The sequence below is a fragment of the Clinocottus analis genome, unplaced genomic scaffold (assembly GCF_023055335.1).
Source record: "Clinocottus analis isolate CAN_PGR_092001 unplaced genomic scaffold, fCliAna1.0.p SCAF_19, whole genome shotgun sequence".
In the NCBI taxonomy this organism is placed as follows: Eukaryota; Metazoa; Chordata; class Actinopteri; order Perciformes; family Cottidae; genus Clinocottus; species Clinocottus analis.
The window spans coordinates 5,656,570-5,678,828 of record NW_027175920.1 but is presented as its reverse complement, the minus strand read 5'-3'; the positions used below and the strand labels follow the sequence as shown (position 1 = coordinate 5,678,828).

At 42.5% G+C, this 22,259-nt stretch overlaps 4 protein-coding genes across 14 annotated transcripts in view; 2 read left to right on the top strand and 2 right to left on the bottom strand.

Annotated features, from left to right (window-relative positions):
* The window catches only part of vti1a (vesicle transport through interaction with t-SNAREs 1A), a 107,521-nt gene extending 106,848 nt beyond the window's left edge, over positions 1-673 (bottom strand). For all 4 annotated transcript variants that reach the window (XM_068583856.1, XM_068583854.1, XM_068583857.1 and 1 more), the window contains exon 1: positions 502-673. In XM_068583856.1, coding sequence (XP_068439957.1) covers positions 502-595 — 94 coding nt within the window. In that variant the 5' untranslated portion in view covers positions 596-673. The remainder of the gene's footprint in view (positions 1-501) is intronic.
* Positions 674-906: 233 nt separating this feature from the next.
* zdhhc6 (zinc finger DHHC-type palmitoyltransferase 6) lies at positions 907-5,675 on the top strand. Of its 4 annotated transcripts, none has more exons than XM_068583281.1 (11): positions 907-981; positions 1,675-2,219; positions 2,396-2,487; positions 2,832-2,991; positions 3,106-3,264; positions 3,394-3,447; positions 3,715-3,882; positions 4,090-4,131; positions 4,471-4,616; positions 4,878-4,924; positions 5,012-5,675. In XM_068583281.1, exons 2-11 carry the CDS (start codon positions 1,953-1,955, stop codon positions 5,110-5,112), a joined length of 1,236 nt encoding a protein of 411 aa, XP_068439382.1. In that variant the 5' UTR covers positions 907-981; positions 1,675-1,952; the 3' UTR covers positions 5,113-5,675. The 4 variants fall into 4 exon arrangements, with proteins under 4 accessions (XP_068439382.1, XP_068439379.1, XP_068439380.1 ...); XM_068583278.1 differs by having other exon boundaries at positions 4,468-4,616; XM_068583279.1 differs by lacking the exon at positions 907-981 and adding an exon at positions 985-1,026 and having other exon boundaries at positions 4,468-4,616.
* Positions 5,676-6,486: 811 nt separating this feature from the next.
* coasy (CoA synthase) lies at positions 6,487-12,777 on the top strand. Of its 2 annotated transcripts, none has more exons than XM_068582439.1 (10): positions 6,487-6,591; positions 7,786-8,544; positions 8,645-8,859; positions 9,374-9,505; positions 10,368-10,557; positions 10,741-10,805; positions 10,895-10,979; positions 11,131-11,228; positions 11,521-11,667; positions 11,791-12,777. In XM_068582439.1, exons 2-10 carry the CDS (start codon positions 7,860-7,862, stop codon positions 11,839-11,841), a joined length of 1,668 nt encoding a protein of 555 aa, XP_068438540.1. In that variant the 5' UTR covers positions 6,487-6,591; positions 7,786-7,859; the 3' UTR covers positions 11,842-12,777. The 2 variants fall into 2 exon arrangements, with proteins under 2 accessions (XP_068438540.1, XP_068438541.1); XM_068582440.1 differs by having other exon boundaries at positions 6,548-6,689.
* A 542-nt stretch (positions 12,778-13,319) lies between these two features.
* LOC137789657 (myosin light chain kinase, smooth muscle-like) lies at positions 13,320-21,364 on the bottom strand. 4 transcript variants are annotated; one of them, XM_068583398.1, is made up of 17 exons: positions 21,094-21,364; positions 20,150-20,296; positions 19,844-19,996; positions 19,576-19,710; positions 19,099-19,152; positions 18,879-19,009; positions 18,600-18,756; positions 18,080-18,391; positions 17,901-18,000; positions 17,549-17,752; positions 16,553-16,770; positions 15,733-15,856; positions 15,060-15,212; positions 14,666-14,795; positions 14,413-14,494; positions 14,080-14,220; positions 13,320-13,533 (listed from the first exon to the last, which is right to left on the bottom strand). In XM_068583398.1, the coding sequence occupies exons 1-17, from the start codon at positions 21,257-21,259 to the stop codon at positions 13,328-13,330; spliced, it is 2,613 nt and encodes an 870-aa protein (XP_068439499.1). In that variant the 5' UTR covers positions 21,260-21,364; the 3' UTR covers positions 13,320-13,327. The 4 variants fall into 4 exon arrangements, with proteins under 4 accessions (XP_068439499.1, XP_068439500.1, XP_068439501.1 ...); XM_068583399.1 differs by having other exon boundaries at positions 17,901-17,997; XM_068583400.1 differs by lacking the exon at positions 19,099-19,152.
* Between the last annotated feature and the right edge of the window lie 895 nt (positions 21,365-22,259).

The following is a 22,259-nucleotide window of genomic DNA, read 5'->3' as shown; positions in this document are numbered from 1 at the left end:
ATCATCAAAATCAGGTTAGACATCACTGACTCACTCACCTGTGAAAATTCACAGGTGAGTCAGTTGATTGTATATTTGAAATACCATTTACTGACTAGAAAACAAGAGAACAAATGTTGGTGTCCTCTTAACACAACCACTGTAGCAGCAATAAACAAGCAAGGCATTCATGCGTCAACTACCGGAAACATAATATTGTATTTGCCACTAAGCCCAGAGGTACACCTTCATATATTGACTAAATCCATTAAGGACATGCCAAGCCATTAAGCCAACCAGGAAAGCGTGATGCATCCTTTTAAATAAGCGTTTCACCTGTGTGCCTAAAATCTTTTATACGAAGAAAATATGGTAATCTGATTGAATAACACAAGTCCGGTAAGCTACTCCAATTTACCGTTAGCTAACCTTCTCAGCTGATAAATGCCAGCTAACTAACTGATAGCTAGCTCCAGCTCAGCCATTCGAGCTAATATATTAAACTAAGTTTTACTATCTTACCTCCACTTAGTTTGGGGATTCTGCCAATTTTGTTAGTTACTTCTGCTGTGAGGGTTCCAAAGTCCTGCTCATAGGCTTCAAAGTCTGAAGACATTTTGAGGTTTAGGTATAAAACAGGTGGCTTTCTGGTTTACAGTTGACGTTAGCTCAAGATAATAATAACAAGTCCCGAATGGAGTCCTTTCTTTGTGTCACAGTAAAACAGACTCGGTTAGAAACATTGCTTTATTTTTTTATTTTCCGCCATTAAAAGTCAATCAGCTAGTGAATAAAATAAATGTCAATTCACTGTAATTTTGCTGAATGTGAAGTAATTGTCCCAGAGTATTTTTGTGAGTTATTTGACGGTTGAGTGAAAAATTATTTAGATAACAAATAATCGCCCACAAGGGGCTGCGGGTAATAGTTTCCGAGACACCATAAGAAAGGTTCCTCTCTGTACACACAAGAAATTGAAGAAAAAAATCAAGGAAGTGCCAGGTTGGTAATTTAAAGTGACAGTTTTTCTCTCCCTCCGCACAAAATGTAAATATACGTGTCTCACTAAACAATTGCTGTATCTTTAAAACGCATTATCATCCGTGTTTCCACGGTGCGCCTTGCGGTAGTTATCCAGTCGTTAGTCTTGTCAAGCTGGCTAACAAGCTAGCTAGCCAGCTAGCTAACTATCGCTAAAGATGTGCACCTAGTGAGTTAATGAAGAAGTTACACCCCTGGGTGCTTCACTGTATCATATGATGCATGTATAATGAGCTAGTTACGTGTTCAAGTTATTGTTAGATAACTGACCGATAATATAATTGCAATACGACAGTGACGATCAAGTGTTTACAGTCAGCGTAGCGTTGCGAATAAAATCTTCCCGTAAAAATAAGAGTGTGAGTAACATAGCATACATTCTTACTCTTGTTTATGCCCATGCGATCTGAGTACGTATTGGAAATATGTTCAGTTCAACAACGACAGTACAGTCGCCAAAATGTTCAATCAAAACATCGAATAGAATACGGAATATAATAACCTCCATTAAAGTATGATCTATAGCAGGGCTGATATATCTAACTGTGTTAGTTTAGGTGTGTGCTTAATACATTGTCAACTTGATGTAGCTCTACTTAAACTCATGTAACACCAGCATGCTCACTTGATTGTTTTTAAATGTCTTTCTCTTAGATGGGGAATTTCAGTCTGTCACAAGGATAGTGTGCTCTGAAGATTGGCAGGAGAGGATGCTGCTCTTTGCCAGGGCAAGAAACAATGGGAAAAGGAGAGCCCCAGTGACCCAATACCAGGCCAGTTGCTGGGTACTCAGAAGACGAGAAAAAATATGTGCATCATCTGCACAGCTGACTTTTCAAAATAGCTGAGGGGAAAAAGTAACTTGTGGATGTTTGGTTAATACATTTCAAGAACACAACCAAAAGTACTACAACTTACCTTGTGGCTCAAAGATGAATTTCCTGTCAACTATTGTGACATTTCAGAACCTCCATGAGGTTCGAAGATTGTGCCACTGGGGTCCAATTATAGCCCTGTCTGTCATCGCTATATGCTCCACAATGGCAATTCTGGACTCTATTATCTGGTACTGGCCACTTGACACCACTGGAGGTAGCATCAACTTCATTATGCTTCTCAACTGGACTGTCCTCATCCTCTACAACTACTTCAATGCTATGTTTGTTGGACCTGGATATATTCCTCTTGGCTGGAAACCAGTAAGGCTTCTCAATAAGGATAAAGGCTTATGACATTTGACATTAGTGTTTGTTCATGTATAAAGAACAGGTTGGAACCATGTCTGCAAAATTTCAACGTAAAGATAGAGATAAACCATCAATAATAAGAAAGCTGTTACTTCAGAAATGTAACTTGATTCTTTTTTCTGAAACAGGAGATTCAACTGGATACCCAGTACCTACAGTACTGCAGAGTTTGCCAAGGCTACAAGGCCCCCAGGTCCCACCATTGTCGCAAGTGTAACAGGTAGCTACATTTATTACGAAAGTAAGAGTATGTTGTCAATCATCTGTGTGAGATGGACTAAAAGAAGAAAAAAGTGCACAGACCGCACTACTTCAGCTAGAAAATCACTGAGGTATTTCTGGCACACCAAGCTGGCTTGTGCATGCACGTGGCTCGTCCATGAATTTCTGCCCATGTAGTGCTGAAAGATCCCTGTTTATCACTCCATAGGCTGCACAAAGACACCCCACATAATCTATTACGTGAGGTTAAAGAGATAATTTTATGAAAGAACCTGTCACTGTAGTCCTCCTAAACAACCAGTCAATTCTCCCGACATTCCTCCTCTGCCTCCCCTCTCCCAGGTGCGTGATGAAGATGGACCACCATTGCCCTTGGATCAACAACTGCTGCGGCCACCAGAACCACGCCTACTTCACCAGCTTCTTGCTGCTGGCTCCTCTGGGCTGCTCACACGCTGCCATCATCTTCATTATGACCATGTACACGCAGCTATATGAGAGGGTCGGTTGTCTCCCTACCCCACCATGCTTTCTGACGGCCTATTACCGCCACAGCTTTTATCATTTGATATGGATGTTAACACGTGTCAAGCTGTATTCTTTATCCTCACTGCAGATATCATTTGGATGGAGCACTGTCAAGATTGATATGAGTGCTGTACGTCAATTTCAACCCCTCATGCCGTTCAGTGTGCCCGCCTTTGCTGCCACACTCTTTGCCTTAGGTTTGGCACTGGGCACCACTATTGCCGTTGGCATGCTTTTCTTCATACAGGTATGTTTTTTTATTAGGGTTTACAATTTACACAAGCTGTTGGCTTTGTTGGATATTTAATGTTGCAATTTCAGCATTAACACTTCAAAGCCAAGCATTTATTATATTGACTTGGTCTGTCCTTTTCAGATGAAAGTAATCCTTCGAAATAAGACCTCGATCGAGTCCTGGATCGAGGAAAAGGTCAGTAGTTGATTCAGCGTGATTTGTGATGGATGGCAGTGCTATTTTTTTATCCACATAATTTAAAGGATTTATAATTAACACGTTTTAAACACTTCATTTTCAACGTGCTTTCAATAAAATAAATGTCAGTTTTATGACTAATTCACACATGTTCCAGGATCACCTGTCGCCAGTATAGCGGGCTGATTACAGAAACTTGACACCACCCCGCCTACACAATCCCATTAACACACGCACACAACCATTCTCTGTATTTTCCTCTAGGCCAAAGACAGAATACAGCACTACCAAACAGGGGAGGACTTCACCTTCCCTTACGACCTCGGCACCCGCTGGCTGAACTTCAAGCAAGTCTTCACATGGTCAGGGACGCCCAAGGGTGATGGCATTGAATGGCCAGTCCATCCCAAGTGTCACCAGCACACCTTAACTGTAGGTTAAGTTGTTGAGTCGGGTAATGAATTCACAATGCTGTTTTAGATTTTTCTGATACTGTTCTTCTTTGTATGTTGAATGATATGTTATGTTTAATTTATAGATTTTTTTTGCAGCAGTTTAGAATGTTGGTATTGTAAGTCCTGCTCCTGTTGCATTGTAAACAGGGATGTTAATTGTCTTGTCTTGTTCCACTTTAAACAGATTGAGCAACTGAAGCAGAAAGCTGATAAACGAGTGAGAAGTGTAAGTATACCTGTCAGGTCGGTCTTGTTACATCAATGTGGTGTTGATTTAAACAAAGCTCAGGCCCACAAGTAGGATTTAGGCTGGGCCAGCTAGGATGTTTGGGACCTCAGAGAAAAGTGAATGAGATTTAATACATTTATCTTCATGCAACAAGGGCTATTAGTTGTTATTAAAAAAACACTAATATGGAATGCAGATTGTCCGACATGTTGTCAGATGTTTGAATGCATTAAGATTAAAGACCACGCCTTTATAAACACATCTGTATCTCTTCTGAATTCAGGTTGTAATCAGAGCAGTAAAATAACCAGATTTCGTGTTTGCCTCGGCTAGCAGGTCCAGTATCAAGCAGTGGAGGACTATAACGGAGCATGCTGCCCGCTGAGCAAAGGTCTCCAGACGTTTTTCAGAACCCCCTGCACCGAGGAGCCGAGGATCCCCCTTAACAAGGGGGACACCATTCTGGCCACTCGTGGCACCAAGTAAGTTCATTCAGGCTGAACAAAATCTACGATCATCATCGTTGTTTGTCGACAACAGCAATTTTCAAAGTGGGTAGCAGGAATTGAGTGAAACTAAAACAAGTGAACTCAAGACAAAACTTGTCCCCTCTGATTCTGAAAGCCCAAGTCTGGGTGGTTGGGTATCCAGTTAAGGATTTATTTTTGAATCTGGGAGTAATTGACCAGCATGGTTTTTGTCCATTAGATTAATCCTAATTAATGTTTTTTGTTTCTCTTTAGGTGGTGGATGTATGGAGACAAAGTTTTGAATGAGGGGCCTATGAGAGGTGAGATGTGGTTGGTAATAGTTTTTGTGGTTGTATTCCTCTCAACAAATGTGTAACAGGTCCTTTCTTTCTATTTTGGCTTTTCAGAGGGAGAGCGCGTAAGGGGATGGTTTCCAAGGCGATGTGTGGAGAAGTGCCATTATGACACAGCTGCCAGCGATAGCACCAGCGATAAGAAAGCAAATTAATATACTTGGCTTTATGGAGAGCAGAGGAGTGAAACTGAACAAAACGGTGTCTGTCCGTGTTCATGAACGTACATCCATTGAAGATGTCATGCCTGAAGCTGCAGGCTCATCATCAATAATTTCATATCTTAATTAAAACCTCTCACAACACCAACTTGAATTTTTTAATGACAACATAGTTCACCAAGTCTTACTGAGCATCTTGCTGTCAATTAAAGTCCTGAAGAGGACAACAGAGTTTATCAGACTGGTCCCATGTCTTCAGTTTGACTCCTCTGACCAAAAGTGAAACCCAGCAAGAGTCTTAATTTCCAAGAATTGCCACCAGGCTTTAATGTGACTTCATTGTAATTACATGACTTTTTACTTGAATCCGTTGTTTTTACTTGTGTTGTGGTCTGTTTTTGCTAATTATGCAATGCCTCTGTCCAGCTAACCCCGGGACTTCTTCATGCAACTCTTTCTACACAGTATGGAGATAACACTTTATTTCTCTTTATTATTTTTGTAAAAATTGTTGGCCTCAAACTATTAATTGAAAATTAAAAAACTCTTCCGCAAGAGTCGTTGTTTGCCTCTATCCTTCTGATTACTATAAATTGTCTTGTTTTCTCGTTTTAATTTCTTAATTGCCTCGGGTTTAATATAAAATAGTAATTTGGCATTTATTTAATTGCTATTGTTTCACTCATGTCTACGATGGTTATACATGTATCTTATTAATTTTAATGTCATTCCATAGTCTTTTTCCAGGTTTGCACTGATTGGCAATTGGGTGTTACTTCAGCTTTGGACTATCTACAAAATAGTTCAAAGCAAATGTTCATTCAAATGTTGTGAACCCTTATTGAGCTTACACTAACCACGTGCAGGTGCTATCAGGAAGCGTTTCAAAGTAAACTCCTTGTACTCACATGTTTCTAATCTCTCTTTTGTGTTTTGGAAAATTGCAATGTATGTTCTGGCACCTTTCTGATGTCTCAAGTTTATGGCTCACAGTGGAGTGGCCACGAGGTGGGCTCGTTACTGAATGTTTGAGTGGTATGAATCATCGAGTGTCAAATGCAACATGTCAAGGGAGTCTAGCACCCTCATTGGTACCACTTATCAAAGGCTATGGACGCCCACACAGGTGTTTTTGATTGGACCTTATCTGCTCAAGATGCAGTTGGCCAGAGCTGTCGAGCTAACGATGACTGGCGCACCGCGTATACAACAAATAAAGACGCTGTCGTGGGACCTGCAGGAGATATTTAGCAAAAACACTCATTCCTGTTCGCAGTCAAATGACTACTTGTCCCAGACGTACCAGCTTTTCCCCTAAACCAATCAGAGTGCATGTAAAATATCACGTGACACACCAACCCCGTTCATGTGCGAGTGACTTTCACCAGTGGGTGAGCTTAGGGCTATTTCGACTGGAGTTGACGAGACAAGACAGCTCCGCGTTGAAGATTTACCAAGAAAAGGATTTATTCAGTAGGTGTTTTCACACATCTACTCACGTGTTATGGTGCATGTTTTATTATTCATCCGTTTTCCACATCGCTTTAGATCCGCTACACACTTCCACACAGGTAAACTCGCGCTACATTGCAAGGTTGTCACTTCTAAACAAATTGAAGTTGCTCTGTGGGAAAGTGGGCCGACCCAAATGTTGTTTCAAACTAAAACGCAGACTGCACCGTTATCTCAGGTGAGGCCTGATGATAACTAGCGTACCTTCGGCTCACGTTCATCCCGTAAAATCACTCCGCAAAAGATTGTTAGTGCATTATATGCAGGCAATGTGATGGTAGTACTATGTGGCTAGCTAGCTTTAGACACACACACGCACACGCACACGCACACACACACACACACTCTTCTCTAGCTGTCAACCGTTTTTGCAAAGCTAAAAACAAAACACAAAGCTAGCTAGGTAACACGAAGTTGTGGTGGCTTAACATTGATCAACTTTGTGCTGAGATCTGTTCTTGTATACTTGTGTATGTTAGTGCTCATATGTGATTGGTCAATGGCTGACAGTTTTGACCAATAGCGTGGTTAGGTTTATGGTCAGTTTCCGTGTTTGCTGCAAGACAATGAGAACGAGCAGTCGTTATTTTATTTACTCAATTATTATGCGACTACTTTAGAGTTTTAAAGAAGCTAATTGAAGCTACTTTGTTTTTGTGCCATGGCAACACATATTGGCCCAGTGCCTTCTGGGTTAAGACGCTGCATAGCGACCTTGTTTGCTCGTTACAGTGTAATGATTGAGTTGTAACACCAGCAGAAGGTTTTTAATAAGATAGCTATTGAAAAAGCTGGTAAAGCATTCTGTTCACTTAACTCAACATATCAATTAAACATAACACAAGGGCTCACAGAGCCACCGCAGAATGCAAGAATGCTCATAGTAATGCAAGCATAGCAAACTTGGTAAGAGTGTGGGTGTTGTACTGTACTGTACTGTACTATTCCTTTGGCCCTGTGACATTGAATCCCAGATTGACGTAGCGAGCCTGGTCATGTCTTTTCAATTTGCTTTCATGCATCCAGCATTGAAAGGTTTCGTCTACCTGCCTTGTCACTTGTTCCTCGGCTGTTTTTTGGACATGGCAGCAATTTCAAATGTCTACATATTCTGCTACTGTTTTTGACTTATCTTTCACTTCCCATTCCTTCTAGTGTTTACCCACTCTATAACAGTGACCCAGCAGATACTGTGACTACTGCGAATCCCTGTGATATCAGCCAGTAACATGTCCATGTTCAGCACGGGCATCCTGGTGCTGACGTCTCCTCTCCACACCCTCCCCTTGCGCATCGCTCCAGTGCTCAGCTCAGCTGCTCAGCTTGTGGAGCGCACACTGTACGTCCACCTCCACCCCGGGCTGAACCTGGGCAATGGGAGCCAGCCTCGACCAGTTTTCCTTCCACCGGTAGTGGACCTGTCTACGCTCATTTCCCGCCTTTACAGCAATGCAGCCGACATATGCGGGCACCTGGATGTTCGTGTTTTGCTGACCAATGTCCGTGCTCAGTCAGCCGCCTGCAGCGGGACCCTGCTCCCAAACTGCCCCTTCCCCACACCGCAATCTCTGGCTCACTCCCCGGAGGTGTTGCTGACAGACTTTCCTCTGCAGGACCCGAGTCAGTCCCATGAGGTTACACAGTGTCTGCAGAGGTACACAGGCCACTGCTACGTCTGCAGCCCCAGCCTACCCTCCGTGCTGCTTCATCCACAGCTAATGAGGCTGCAGGAGATTGAGGAGGTCATGAAAGAGCCTGAAGAAAAGGCAGAACCCTTGCAGACCTACAGCGACGTGGTGGTTGGCGGGACTTTTGACCGGCTTCATGGGGCCCACAGGACGCTGCTTAACATCTCATGCCTGTTAGCCAATAGAAGATTCCTTATTGGGGTGTGTGACCAAGCAATGCTGAAAAGTGAGTTGTTCTATTCAGGAATGTGTACTCATGTAATTTCTTTGAGGCTAATGATGAGAAGGCAGCCTCCCCCCTAACATTCTTTTCTTCCCGGCTCAAGGGAAAGTACTAAAGGAGCTGGTCGAGCCCTACTCTATGCGAGCCCAGAAATTACAGGAGTTCCTGCAAGATATCAAACCCTCACTGCAGGTGGAGATTGTTCCCCTTGATGACCCCTATGGAGTTTCTGTGGTTGACCCCTTGCTGCAGTGCATCGTGGTCAGTGAGGAGACTAGAAGGGGAGGCGAGGCTGTCAACAAGAAACGCATTGAGAATGTGAGTCAGGAAATCACTGAATACATTTCGCGCCTTTCCCGCTGTTTTTCCCCGTTGACTTTTCCCAGTAGTCTGGACTGTTTTTTTGTACATGAACAATTATACACTAGAAAAGTAACACAATTAATCATACTGTGTTTTATCAGACAGCTGATTTAAATGCAGCATTGTCTGCAATTGTTGTATGATTAACATTCTCCTCCTAATTAAGGTTTTCTTGGTCAGTATTCTTTACCAACAAATAAAATGGTATGCCACAGATGGCCCTTTTAACATGAGTATCATTTTAACCCTACTGCAATTTTTCTTTCCACTATATGTTTCTGTTTAAATTTTGAGCTTTAGAGTTTTCATTTTAAGAATTGCAGTGTAAAGAAAAGCACAGGAAATGGTTCTTGTGCACATTTTTAACCTGGGACAGCAGTATAACTTGTTTTTCCAGATACAGGAAACCATAGCCCAGGTACACATGATCACATCTTTGATATTTTGTGTTCTCTGCGTCTTCAAACAGGGCTTTCCTCCTCTCATACTTCACGAGATCCAGTTGCTTAAAGATGCCCATCACACTGAGACAGAGGAGGAGAAGATCAGCTCCTCCAGTCTCCGCTCTCGTCTGCTGGGTACCCTCCTTACCCGGCCAAAAGTAGGTCATTTAAAATCTAAATTAAAAAAATGTCTTTCTTTCCATGTCTAAAGCTCATTAAAAAGTGTTGTCATGCCTGTTTTAAGGGATGTAATAATTCTCAACTTCATAATCGTGCAACCTTTCATTCAATCAACGTTTTCAATAAAGTGCCTTCCTGTGACAAAGAAGAAAACAAATATCTGAATAACTTTGAATTTGATGATATACATATAACTTTAAAAAGACCATCAGAATTTTTCATTCAACTGAAATTCCTTTTCAAATGTTGAGAAAGCTCTGCAAAGCCTCCGGCCACTGAAAAGTAATTTTCCAAATCATGCTCCAACTTGCATTTCATTTTTTTATTCACTCACTGAAGCAAAACTTGCAACTTGTTTTCTCGCAGCGTTTGAGCAGATGAGAAACAGTGTTTTCATACAAAAAGGGACATTTTGTAGCAGGCACACAACTCCGTCTTGAGGAACTTCTTAATGTTTAACTGTTCTAATGGGAGCCGTCTTGTTCTGGTAAAAAAGTAATAGCTTTCCATTCCAGTATATGCCAAAGTACAATGTCTTTTTGAAGTACCAAGCAGAGAATTCTGTATGTTGGGAGTAGACAGACCAGTTCCTTAGTTTTCAGGTTTCTTATTCAGATTATGTCTATACAAAGCCTTGAAAAAGCAAATAAATATTTGTGTGCGTTCTCTCAGTTTGTCCGTGCTGATAGATTATCATTACAGAGTATCTCTGAGCAGGCTTAACTTGTTTGAGGAGGTGTGTTTGTTATTGTCTATCGTCACCTCCACCCATACATGCTTGATGCTCTCGTTTAGTGTTGCAGTATTCAGCTTTTGTATCCACTGTGTCCTCTGCACTAGGACACATCACATCTCGCTCCACTCCCATATGTGATTGGCCTGACAGGAGGCAGCGGCAGCGGAAAGAGCTCCATCGCCATCCAGCTGGAGGCTTTGGGTGCTGTCCGGATTGACTGCGACAAGCTGGGCCATGAGGTGTACCAGCCCGGTACTGCAGCCTACCATAGAGTGCTGAAAGAATTTGGATCAGGTGAGCTAAAGACAGGTTTGGCTGTGGGTGGCGATCCATCTCCTTATGATATCTCACACTCTATTCGTTTACTTCTAGGACTATGATGCATCTTTGCATTGCCTTGATTTACCTAAAATCTCTGGTGTTGCAGTGCAATAACTCGCCTTTTTTTCTTCACTGAGTCTTTTTCGTCACTTTTAGATCTTTTGAACGAAGATAAAACCATCAACAGACGCGCATTAGGAAGAAAGGTTTTTGGAAAGCAGGTAATATCCCAAGTAATAATGTTTCGGCACATCACAACATGGAATACACCACTGTGTACAACTCATTAAAGGTGCTGTTTGTAATGCAGGAGCGGTTAAAAGCACTAACGGATATTGTATGGCCTGAGATTGCACTTCTGGTGGAGAGCAGAATCAGCCAAGCCAGAGAGGAAGGTAATTGTATGAACTTTTGAATGTTTAAATCGTAGTACTTCAAGACTCAACATGTACTTGTGGGCGCAAGCTGTTGGCGCATACAGAGACGATAAAGAAACTGTGGAAGTGGAAATCTCTTCTGGTACAATGTGCATGTGATCTTTTGCAGGAAAGCAGGTTTGCGTGTTGGATGCAGCCGTTCTCCAGGAGGCCTGCTGGACAGACATGGTCCACGAGGTCTGGGTCACAATCATCCCTGAGGAGGAGGTAATGTGCTTGTTCTTGCAATCCTCAATGCGACAAACACGGAGTCACATAACGATGTAAAGGTGACGAGCCCGAGGAGAGTTGTGACATTTCTGGTGGTAACGGTGTGTGTGTGTGTCGCTATCACCATGGATTGTTGTCATTCATATTTTGCTTTTTGGAAAATACCACTGGGTGGGTGCTAAAAATCCAAAGTTTGGGATTCTACACACACTGGTTTTTCCACAATAAGCGCTCATCTTGTCTGTTATCCTCACGCATCTGCCTCCCCTTGTTACCCCTCCCCTCTCAGGCGGTGTTAAGGATATCGGAGCGAGACGGCTTGACCACAGAAGAGGCCCAGCGTCGTCTGCAGAGCCAGTGGTCCAACGGCAAGCAAGTAGCGCATGCCAACGTAGTGCTCAGCACGCTGTGGGAGCCAGAGGTCACTCAGAAACAGGTCAAACACACAGCTTGCTATTAGTATAGCTTCTGCACATCTGCAATACATGAAATCACTTGATTGTTAAATACAAATAGATTTACTCCTGTGAGAATTATCCCACTGTCTTTTATTTGATAGGTACTGAAAGCTTGGAATCTCCTTCAGAAGAGGATACAACAGAGACAATGACATGTTTTGGCCGCCACACCATCTCAGCAGTGACCTGTGCATAGAGAACATGCATGCGACGGGACCGGGGATACGTGCGCACAAATGACTAATCCGCAGAAGGAAACGCTGCCTTAGAAAGAAGTGAGCGCGGTTTCTGTGCCAGTGCAGCCCAACAAGCTTTCTAACTTCTTTTCCCAAGACTCAGTGCCTAATTGAGTTGCCACAGGTTTTTAAACTTGTTGTATTTTAAGATGTTTAGTTGAAAGGCTGAGGAAAGATATAACTTTATAAATTACCACAAACTGAATTATTTTGGAATTTGAAAGCTGGAATTCATGTTTGGGATTAATGAAGTGTAATCAAATTGTAAGAATGAAATGTCCAAAGAGGTTGTTTTTTTTAATCAAGGCATGACTTTGAATCAGTACCTTTGCTAAAAAAAAAAGATCATTTCGAGACAAACTTTCAGCGAAGTCTAATATTGTGGGTTGCTTTTACAAGTTCTCTTGTCTTTGAGTCCTCCAAGTGTAATTACCATATGTACCTTTTTAAAAAGTAACTAATGGTTAGAGGAAAAGGAAGGTACCAAATAGGAAGATTGAAAATAGTTGCCACTGTTAATTCATATGATTGTTATTCATCTTTACGGTTTTGGGGCTGGGAAAATGTTTTTCACAAATTCACTATAATTATCTTATGAGGAATTACCAAATGCACTAAATTGTATTTAAAAAACATGTGAAATAGATTAGGAGATTCTGTAATGTAAGTGTAGGTGTCACGTTCAAATACACAAGGAAAGATTGACACATGAAACTGTATATTGACTCAGAACAATTAAGCTGTTAGTCATCTTGAGTGTCCCTGAAAAAGAGCAAAGTGGAAACTAAAAGTATGCTTTTAGCCCATGATGAATTCATAACTGGTTGTTCAATAAAGTGGCATTTAGTCATACAGTTGGTGAGAACTTGTCTTTAATTTCATTGTCTTGCATGTCATCTGGAAATTCAGTGGAATAGTTCCATTCGAATTCAATTAAATGTTTAAAGTGATTTTCAGTTTATAAGAAATGCTGCATGTTCTTTATTTGAAGAAGAAAAAAATCTAAAAACAGCACAGACCATTTTGATTGGTTTGAGATAAAGAAATCTCTTTTTTAATTCATCTCCATCTTTTAAAGGCAATGCCTTTAAACATTTACATATGAACAATATTTAAATGTGCAAAATGTACACTTTATATGAGGCGGTGTAAATGATGCCAATTCTGAACACGCTAACTAAACACTGAAAGAAGAAGACTTGGTGAGTGCACGAGTAACTAGCGGCTGCAGGGCTCTGGTATGCGTCGCCACACCTTGTTATCCAGCCCTGTGTCGCACCCTTTTTGCCTTGAAAATATGTGAAAGCAGCCGTTTTGTGTGGTAGTGAAGAACAGTCCATACGTCAAGGTCCAGGCTTTGACAAGATTCCTTCCAAAGGGCCCCCCCCCCCTCCTCCCACAATCACATCTCCACTCTCAGTTTGGCAGAGCACATTCCTTCCCCCAGCTTGTTGCTGGCCCTGCACACATAAACCCCAGAGTCAGAAGGCTCTAGATCAGCCAGAACCAGGGAGCAGAGCCCGTCTTCATGTTGCTCCATTGTCACTCTGCACGATCCAGACACCGGCTTCTCATTCTGAAGCCACCTCACCTCCGGCTGCGGGTAACCTACAGGATTGAGACAATATTTAAGAATCGAGACCATAAAAATAACACAGGGCATTATATAATCAAATATACCAACATGACATTTCTGAAAGGTTAGTATGTACGATAGTTGAGACTCAACAAACAAAGCCTGGTAAAGTTGCTTTTCAAGATGTTTTGGACGACACCATTTTAAATCAAGTTGAGGGAGGTCTCATTCTACTATTATTGGATGTAAATGTGAATATTAAGTTTTTCCAAATAAAAACAATTAAGTTACAACCAACTGAAAAATGTTGTGTTCTTAAATCATCATTTCACTTAGTCGCTCTTTGGCCAAAGCAATATTTGGATTGAAATAAAGTCAAAATTTTCAATCTTAACCAAATTGAAATTATAACTTGACAGCAATTAGGTGGAACAAATTAGAGTCATTCAAAAAAAAATCCAAAGTATCATTTTTATCAGTGTAGAGCTTTTCAGAGCACATTGTCATTGTGCTTCCCTTGTAAAAAAAACATGGCGGGGCATTATTTAATGAAGAACAGCACAGTTCTGTCACTCTACCGTTGACAAGGCACGTAAGCCGAGCGGTTGCTCCTTTGGGGAGGGTGGCGTCCTTCAGGGCCTGCTGGAAGCGCGGTTCACTCTGAAGCTGCTTATCCAGAGACTGGATGGCCTCCTCTGCCTCTTGGCTCCAGCCTGGCTCTGGATGAGAGGCATGATGATGATGAATAAAACGGAAACAAGGCTTTACAGATCACAAAAGGGTAAACTTGAAGTGACAATCGGAAACCGTGAGTCATCTGCCATATGCATGCAGCTGCAGGACATAGGAGGGCATTGTGTGTGTGTGTGTGTGTGTGTGTGTGTGTGTGTGTGTCTTTTTATCGGTTTTACCCTCTAAGGAGCTGCCAGGCGAGTCGGGCCTGTTAGAGAGATTAGCCATCCGCTGTAGGGCCAAAACAGCCTTGCCAGTTTTCTGGAAGTTTAAAAGGACAAATAGCACAGGATGACGAACTACATTAACCATGTTAAGGTCTACACGCGACAAAGGATTGAAAGGTCATCACAGGAAAGCATTGATAAGAAAATGGTTCATCTGTCCAATGCTGGGCTACGGGCACTTTTCAGGGAGTTTTTCCAGCGTTACCTTCCACTTGCGCCTGGCAAGAAAGCGTTTCATCTTCCTCTTATTGAGAGACTTGGTGGGTCTGCGGTTCAGTGGGGTAAAAGAGACCATCCAGGGGTGGGCGAGAGCCTCGGCACACGACAACCTGCATCTAGAGAGAGACGCAAAGGCTGTCAAATGCCGGCAGTCTCCTGAGTCTCCTGAGCATAAATAAACTCTCAGCTCTCCACGAACAATATACAAACAGAACTTACAATGTGGTTTGCACATAATTGCGTAGCTTCTTCTCATGGGAACACAGCTTGAAACTCTCTTTGTATCACAACGTGGTACACGAAACCAAGTAGTTTGTGAGCACATGTATCGTATAGTAGAGGTCATATTCATATAAAGAGGAAGGGAAAAGCAGACCGACCTCCGGTCTTTCTTCAGGAGGGAGCTGATAAAGTCTTTCGCCATATCAGAGATGTCCTCAAAACTCTCCTCATCAAACTCAAATTGGGCAGCAGTCACAAGAGCTAAAGTCTCAGCATCGTTGTTCCCCTGGAAGGGAGATTCTCCACTGAGCCTAGGCCAGAAAGCAATACAAAAATGAATAAAAAGCATTTTTCAAGATATCTATAACCATTAACAACATATTTTTTTAATTGACCTGGGGATGAGTTAACTTGAGTCTAGAGTTTTTGACTCCCGAGAATGTATGCCCACAGTACAGAATTGTACTGAAGTTGCAAGGGACTGTAGTTATACAACAGCACCAGGAGATGGCGCAGTATCTTAATTTGTAAAATGATCTGGATTATATTTTACGTCAATACATTTCAATCCTTCACATAATTTAAATTAGCATTGCATTCGTGTTACATTTAGTTATTTTTCATTTACTAATTAGTGTTCTACAAATGTAAATATGATAAGAATATAGGCCACATAAGTGAATTTAAGGAGTTTCTTTCCATCTCACACTATGAAGAATCTGAAAGGCCCTCCTGTATTATCATTTTCACTTCCACAAAATGTCCCGTTGCGTTAGTTTTCTTCAAAGTCCGTTACTCTGGCTATAATTCAAACCACCATAGCCAACTTACAAGATGAAGCAGATGACTCCGATGCTCCACACGTCACTCTCCAGGCCCACAGGCTCATAGTTGATCACCTCCGGGGCCACAAACTCTGGCGTGCCGTGCATCACCAGCAGAGGTTTGCCCTCCTCTGACGAACATGCAGACAGGAGAAAGAAATGTAAAGTGTCACCCTGAATGTTTTGTGTTTGCCCGTTTATGGCTACAGTCCTCTCCAAATAGACCACCGTCTGGAGATGCAGCCGCTGGAGCGCCACCGAATTTACTGCCTGAATTGGCTTCACAGCTTTGCTGCATTTGTTGAGTCGAGGTAGTTGTCTATTTCAAGACTTAGGGCATTGTGTAAATCTAGGAATTTAGAAACAGTCCTTGATGTTATCTTGAGTTATTTTTTGGCACGTATTGAAATGAGTGACCCTGTATTGACCTTACTGTGTTGTAAGGAAACCGACATTCATGGTTGAAAAACATAAAGTTATGTTGAAACTTTTGTTTTTTCAGCCCAAAATAATTTTTCGTGCATTCATGTGAACCATAGCAGGAAGCATTTTACTCTCCATGCTGAGTGCACAAGGCTGGACAACTTTGAATGTTGCCTTATTAAGACCAGAGGATTTCCCTAGATGGACTGCAATACACACCGGATGTACCACTCAAAGGAATGCACACTGGGTGATTTATTCACTGTCCCTAGTGAGCAACTGCAAAGTTATTATTTTTAAATGTTGCATTCATGAGAATTACCCTCTAAAAAAAATGTCCTTTCCCTTTAGGAAACGTACATTAAGACACTACAAGACTGTTTCCACGAATCCAGCAAACTCACCCAGTTCACTCGCCAAGCCAAAGTCGATGATCTTGATCCGAGTTCCAGTTGTGTCCACGCAGACAATGTTCTCTGGTTTGATGTCCAGATGGACGATATTCTGCTTGTGGACATACTGCATGCCCTCAAGGATCTGCTGCATGTAGCGGGCGCTGGTGGGCTCCGTGTGCTCAAAGTTGTCATCCACGATGCGCTCAAAGAGCTCCCCGCCCGCAATACTGGGAAGACACAAAACATCATTCACCACCGTGCTTCAAAAACAACCTGTACTGTAAGGAAGATATCTAATGCAGACTATAAATATGAAGTCATGTAGTCTAATCGTATGAATGGTAGTTGACAAAAAAAGACATGCATCCATCAAATCATACTGCGGCCCATTTCTGCTAAAAGACTATATTTATTATGAGAGGGGAAAATGCGGAAACATTTGTTGGGATTGTTCTAAAGTCTTGAAATCAACTGTGGACAAGTGTTTTATAGGATAGCTTTTACTTGTGCATGCGTTTGATATTTAACTTGTTATGAGTTTATATACAGTGCTAAATTTTTGATGGCGTGCCACAGTCTGAGGTACAGCCATTTTCTTTTACCAAGTTTAGTCTGGAGGCACGTAGAACTACACACTTAATAAAAGTAAATAGAAGGGAAAGGCTCCTTGTGCCCAAAGACTAAACGCAGTATGATAAGAGAACTCCCTTCCCCAGCCAAATGGTTTGACCCATTTACAAAAATATCTTCTCAGTTTAAAGAGTATACTGCATTTTTGAATGATGTTTTCCAATATGCTTAGCTGACATTTGGTCTCAATTAAGATCCTTTTCAGTACTAGTTGTGCTAAAACATCTTTCTACAACCTTGTATCACAGTTTTAAAAACACACACACACACACACACACACACATACATCCACTAAACTAACACTATAGCAAGTGTCCCCAAAGACACAATAATTTTACTAGATCAAAGTGACCTTTCCACTCCTCCATTACTTACTACTCCATGACCATGACCATCTCGGAGCTTGTTTCGTAGGCAGCCAGGCATTGGACCAGTTTTGGGTGGTGAAGACTGTTCATTATTTCGATCTCTTTGCGAGCGGCCGTTCTTTCCCTAGCGCCTCGGGCTCGGTAGAACTTCCCCGCAGCCTCTTGACCTGTTTCTTTGTGGGCCATCCGGAACACCTGGCCAAACTTCCCACTAGAAATGTTCAAAAAGTACAACGTGACCTCCCGTTCAAAAGCCAGTTGTCAAATTCCTCATTTACAATGAATAAACATGCATGGGAATTTGAAGGGTTAGAAATCTGTTAAAAGTTTGTTTGAAATATAAAAAACTCCATGCTTACACTCCCAGCTTCTCGAGCACATTGTAGTGGTCCTTGGCCTTGTGTTTGGTGTCAATGGTCACTGTGATGTACGACTCGGACTCTTCCTTCTTTTCTTCTTCTAACACCAAATATACGCGGGTGAATAACCACAGCTCTCCTCTTTTCAAACATGTTACAAATAAAACCACATCACATACTTTTAGTCTCCATCTTGACACACTCAGACTCCTGGCTCGGCTCGCTGACCCCTGCCGAGTTGTAGGCTCTGACGCGGAAGCGGTACTGCCCCAGAGGCTGCAGGCCTGAGCGGACGTGGAAGGTCGTGCTCTTACAACGGCTCGTCACTTCAGTCCAGCTCTCGGGCTCGTCCTGGCCCTCTTGTTGGACCTCCACTTTGTAGCCCAGCACGGCTGAGCCTCCGTCGTAGCTGGGACCCGTCCAGGAGAGGACCACGGACTCAGTGGACAGCTGGGAAATAACAGGTTGGGATGCTGGTGGGTCGGGTTGGTCTGAGGAGAAATTAAAGAAGAAGATATCCTTATTGAAATGCCAAGAGATGATTCAACAGGTGAGTCAGAAAGCATCATTTGGTGCTTTTCGGAGCATTTTCCTGTTTTCATATCTGTGCCTGCATTGAAGAAACAACAAATCCAAGTGTAGCATCATCTTAAGTCACTGGAGGACTCTATCAAAGCCAAATAATGGAGTGGGTCTTACCTATGACACCGAGGGAGACCGTATGCTGGGCAGAGCCATTTACGTTTCGTACCATGAGGGTGTACGAGCCCGTGTCCTCTGGACTGGCCTGAGAGATCTCCACGTCGCTTTGCGTCTCACTGCTCCGGACGGACATCCTCGGACCGCCTACTACCACCTGGAGAAAAAGCAGGGTGGAAATACACACCAAGACATGAGCCTTTGCTGGAGCAGAATTTCAAAGTGAGGAAATAATATAACGCATCAAACACTACTAACAACCACTGGGACTAGCGTTACCTTGGTTTTATTGTAAATCCAGCAGCAGGCCACAGGGACGGAGCTGCTCCTGAACTCACAGTGTAGTCGGGCCTGCTTTCCTACTCGAACCTCCACCTGCTCTGGTGGATCTACAAACTCCACGGGAGGCCCTGGGGAGAAGCAGAGTTGGCTCCATTAACAAAACCACGTGACGCACGATACATTTTCAAGCGGACATGTTGCGGTGACCTCGGCTCACCTTTGCAAGAGGAGACTTTTGTTTGAAGGTTGTTGTCTCTGTTAGCTGTGGAGCCTGAAGGAGAAGGTGGATTTACAGGTGTGTGCATGAGGCAGGTTTAAGAAGAATCCAGCCAATCACATGTGAGCAGTCATGTTTGGTTGCAGGGGCACTGCAATTAACAATGCATTGCACTTTGAATGAAAAGGGAGGCTCCATTTTTAGTAAGGACAAACATTTGTGTTGATTGTCTGCAACAGGTGAGGACGTTTGAAGACACAATAAGTATGTTTATTAACGAAACAAAATGTATATCATTCAAAATCTTACTGTCACTATCCATGATAATTGTTACTTCCTTTCCCCCTATTTTCAAAACATTTATGACTCATTTGCATTACTTCTACAGAAGATTTTTTTCAGCATGAAAAAAGACATTTATATGAATGTAACATCACAAATGTTTTGAAGGAAGCTTAACAAAAGTGTGTTTTATACCTTTGTCTTCTTCCTCTGTGTGCTGGCATCCTTCTTTAGAAGTTGAAGATAATTGAGTGTTTTGGGTTGCCGCAACTTTGAATGTGACTTCATTGTGGAGCTCATGGCTGCTTCTTCTGACGATTTCCTTTGTTGCTGTTTTCAGAAACAAAGAAGAAAGAGGTTTACTGAACACAGATCAAGCAAGTACGATTCATTCAAGGACGAGTTGGTACTGTATGTTTCGTGTGTGAGGAATTTCTAACTGGGCTCTTTTCCCCTGCTTTACCTGTGACATGTAACACAGCGCTGCTTGATCGTTTCCCGGCAGTATTCTCAGCCTCACATGCGTACGTCCCAGCATCTCCATGTGAACACTGAGTCAGAATCAGACTGGCAACCCCATTTTGGAAGGAAGTATTACTTGAGTGCACCCTCTTACCTACATGACGAAATAGGAATGGGCAAACACATGTTTTCACTATTTAAGATGATCATTAAATATCCTGCTAATTACAGGATATTGCGGCTGGACCTTTGCTCATAATGGAGAGGAGGTGGACATTTTTTCAAGGTTTGGTAATCGGACATTTACCATTGTGCAGCCAGGATACGCTCAGAGGTCGACTTCCTGAGATAACACCTTGAAAAGAAGCATCACTTCCTTCACAGACTGTACAGTCCCTGAGCGGTTGTTTGAAGTGGGGCTTCTCAAGCGCCGTGACGGGTGTCAGTCTGGAGTCTAAGCAGAGTGGAGAAGTTTGGGACAGTGGGTTTGTTTTCAGATCAGTGTTTCCTCTCTCGCTGACCAAACAGGAAACGTCATTAGTCAATATTTTGGAGAAGAGTTCAGGGGTCTTCCCGCCCCAGACATGCTGTAACTGATCAAACTATAGACGGACTTTAAATACATTGTCTGGTAGATGCAAATGTAGTCTGAAGAATATAAGAATATATATAAGAACTGATGTCTGGTCTTCCTCTGTTTTACTTCAAGGCAGAGCAGCATTAAGTTCTACCTAACACTTTCTGGTTGCTGTTTCTACTGAAGGATGTTATTGTGAGTTTAAGCGTTGGACATTTGACATGTTGTTTACAAGACTTTCCCACCACATGATGTGTGCAAACACACACATGTATTTTGGTGTGTTTACATTTGGGAGGGGGGAAAAGGTTTGTACTCTGAGTGCCTCAGGATATTTCACTGCAAAAACAACAATGATGGTGTCCCGTAAAGAACTGCACCCCAGCGAACATTTTGAGAAGCAGCCCGAGGGGAACTAACCACAACATGTGTGTGCAGTTTAACAGTTCCCAGTATTCCTGGTTCCCTTGATAGGCTTTTGCAATGTCCATATGTTAAGGATTAACATGTTCAAGATGTCAAAAGTTAAGATGTAAAAAGAAACAAAAAACATGTTGGTCGCAGGGGTCTGAGGCTTAAGATGAGGCGCAAATGTTATGAATATTCAGTTCTGTTATAAAAATGAGAGTGACGCATTAAAAAGCCACTTTTTCTCCTGTTCTTCTTAGTTTTACCTGTTGCTGATGAGACTCCCAGTCTGTTGTTTCCCATGAAATTCCTCTTGGTTGCATCCGGTTCATCCTCTCTTTGCTTCTCCACACAGATACTTGTGGCTTGAGGGTGAAGGGCCAAACGAAAAGTAGACACAAAGGTCTTTGGCTTCCCGCCATTTTTATCCATCCTAAGTAGAAATGGAATAGCCCCTCATCTGTCAGGCCTCCTCTTCCTCTCTCGGTTGTGGTGTGCAGTGTGAGTATTTAAAGCTGATGTGTTGAACAGTCATCCTGTGCCTATTCACACATCTTCTGACATGCTAACAGGAGGAGCCTGTTTTCAGGCAGCCTCGGAAACCACTACCCACCCTTAACCCCCCAGTTCTTAGGAAAAAGATCTTTCTACCGGAAGGACAATTAACAACACACATGTCCAGCTCCCGCTGTCCCTCTGCACTGAGAACAAAGGGAGAGAGACAGATGTGACAGAAAACAAGTACGAGGGAGTCCGGAAATGTGTGGGAGTGACAAAGCATTACGGCTGATGAAGAACAGAGGACACAGAGTTGGATAGTAAGAAAAGAAACTCCAAATAAGTACAAGACATCTTTTACCTGCAGGTTCTCCTCATAAAAACTGCTTCTCTCCTTAAAACGCACTTGCACATTCCCTCCGTCAGCTTCTTTCAGGCATTTTACCCCCTGTAAACACCTATTCCCTTTAACCACTCAGTAGGTTGAGCAACACTGCCAGAGTCACCGCAGGAATCAAGAGGAGCCTGTAGGGCGGCTTTCTGTGTGCATTCTCTCTGCTGCTGTGCAACAGACAACATGGAGAGAACTCACTGAAGGGACTTTCATTTCCAGGGCTTTGAATGAAAGTGGGGAAGGGGGATCATATGACCACAAACAGTAAGCCCCACTTGTAAATGAGATGCCTTTTATTTCCTTTGCGCCGTGAATAGATTTGGTTTCTGGCTGGGTGTGTCTGCAAGGTGTGCCCTCATTTCCCTTTTGTTGCATGATCATAGACTACAGACTGGTTTTCTCTTAACCGTATTCAAAAAGCGATCAAATAGTTTTTCATCCTGTGAATGCTATATTTGGGCTCCAATGTGCATTTCTCTGATGGCTGCTCATTGTAAGTTTTAGTTTTGACAAAATAATTTAATCTCGTGGGATCAATAA

What these genes read in the sequence shown, in the direction of transcription:
- LOC137789657 (XM_068583398.1), bottom strand. Translation starts at nt 21,259, where the DNA reads ATGGATAAAAATGGCGGGAAGCCAAAGACCTTTGTGTCTACTTTTCGT. An exon ending in TGGCTTGGCGAGTGAACTGG is followed by an intron (nt 15,857 to 16,552) that starts GTGAGTTTGCTG and finishes CATGTTCGTCAG; the next exon opens with AGGAGGGCAAACCTCTGCTG. An exon ending in GCTTACGTGCCTTGTCAACG is followed by an intron (nt 13,534 to 14,079) that starts GTAGAGTGACAG and finishes TCAATCCTGTAG; the next exon opens with GTTACCCGCAGCCGGAGGTG.
- zdhhc6 (XM_068583278.1), top strand. Translation starts at nt 1,953, where the DNA reads ATGAATTTCCTGTCAACTATTGTGACATTTCAGAACCTCCATGAGGTT. An exon ending in CATTGTCGCAAGTGTAACAG is followed by an intron (nt 2,488 to 2,831) that starts GTAGCTACATTT and finishes CCCCTCTCCCAG; the next exon opens with GTGCGTGATGAAGATGGACC. An exon ending in GAATGAGGGGCCTATGAGAG is followed by an intron (nt 4,925 to 5,011) that starts GTGAGATGTGGT and finishes TTGGCTTTTCAG; the next exon opens with AGGGAGAGCGCGTAAGGGGA.
- coasy (XM_068582439.1), top strand. Translation starts at nt 7,860, where the DNA reads ATGTCCATGTTCAGCACGGGCATCCTGGTGCTGACGTCTCCTCTCCAC. An exon ending in CAATCATCCCTGAGGAGGAG is followed by an intron (nt 11,229 to 11,520) that starts GTAATGTGCTTG and finishes CTCCCCTCTCAG; the next exon opens with GCGGTGTTAAGGATATCGGA. An exon ending in CAGAGGTCACTCAGAAACAG is followed by an intron (nt 11,668 to 11,790) that starts GTCAAACACACA and finishes TTTATTTGATAG; the next exon opens with GTACTGAAAGCTTGGAATCT.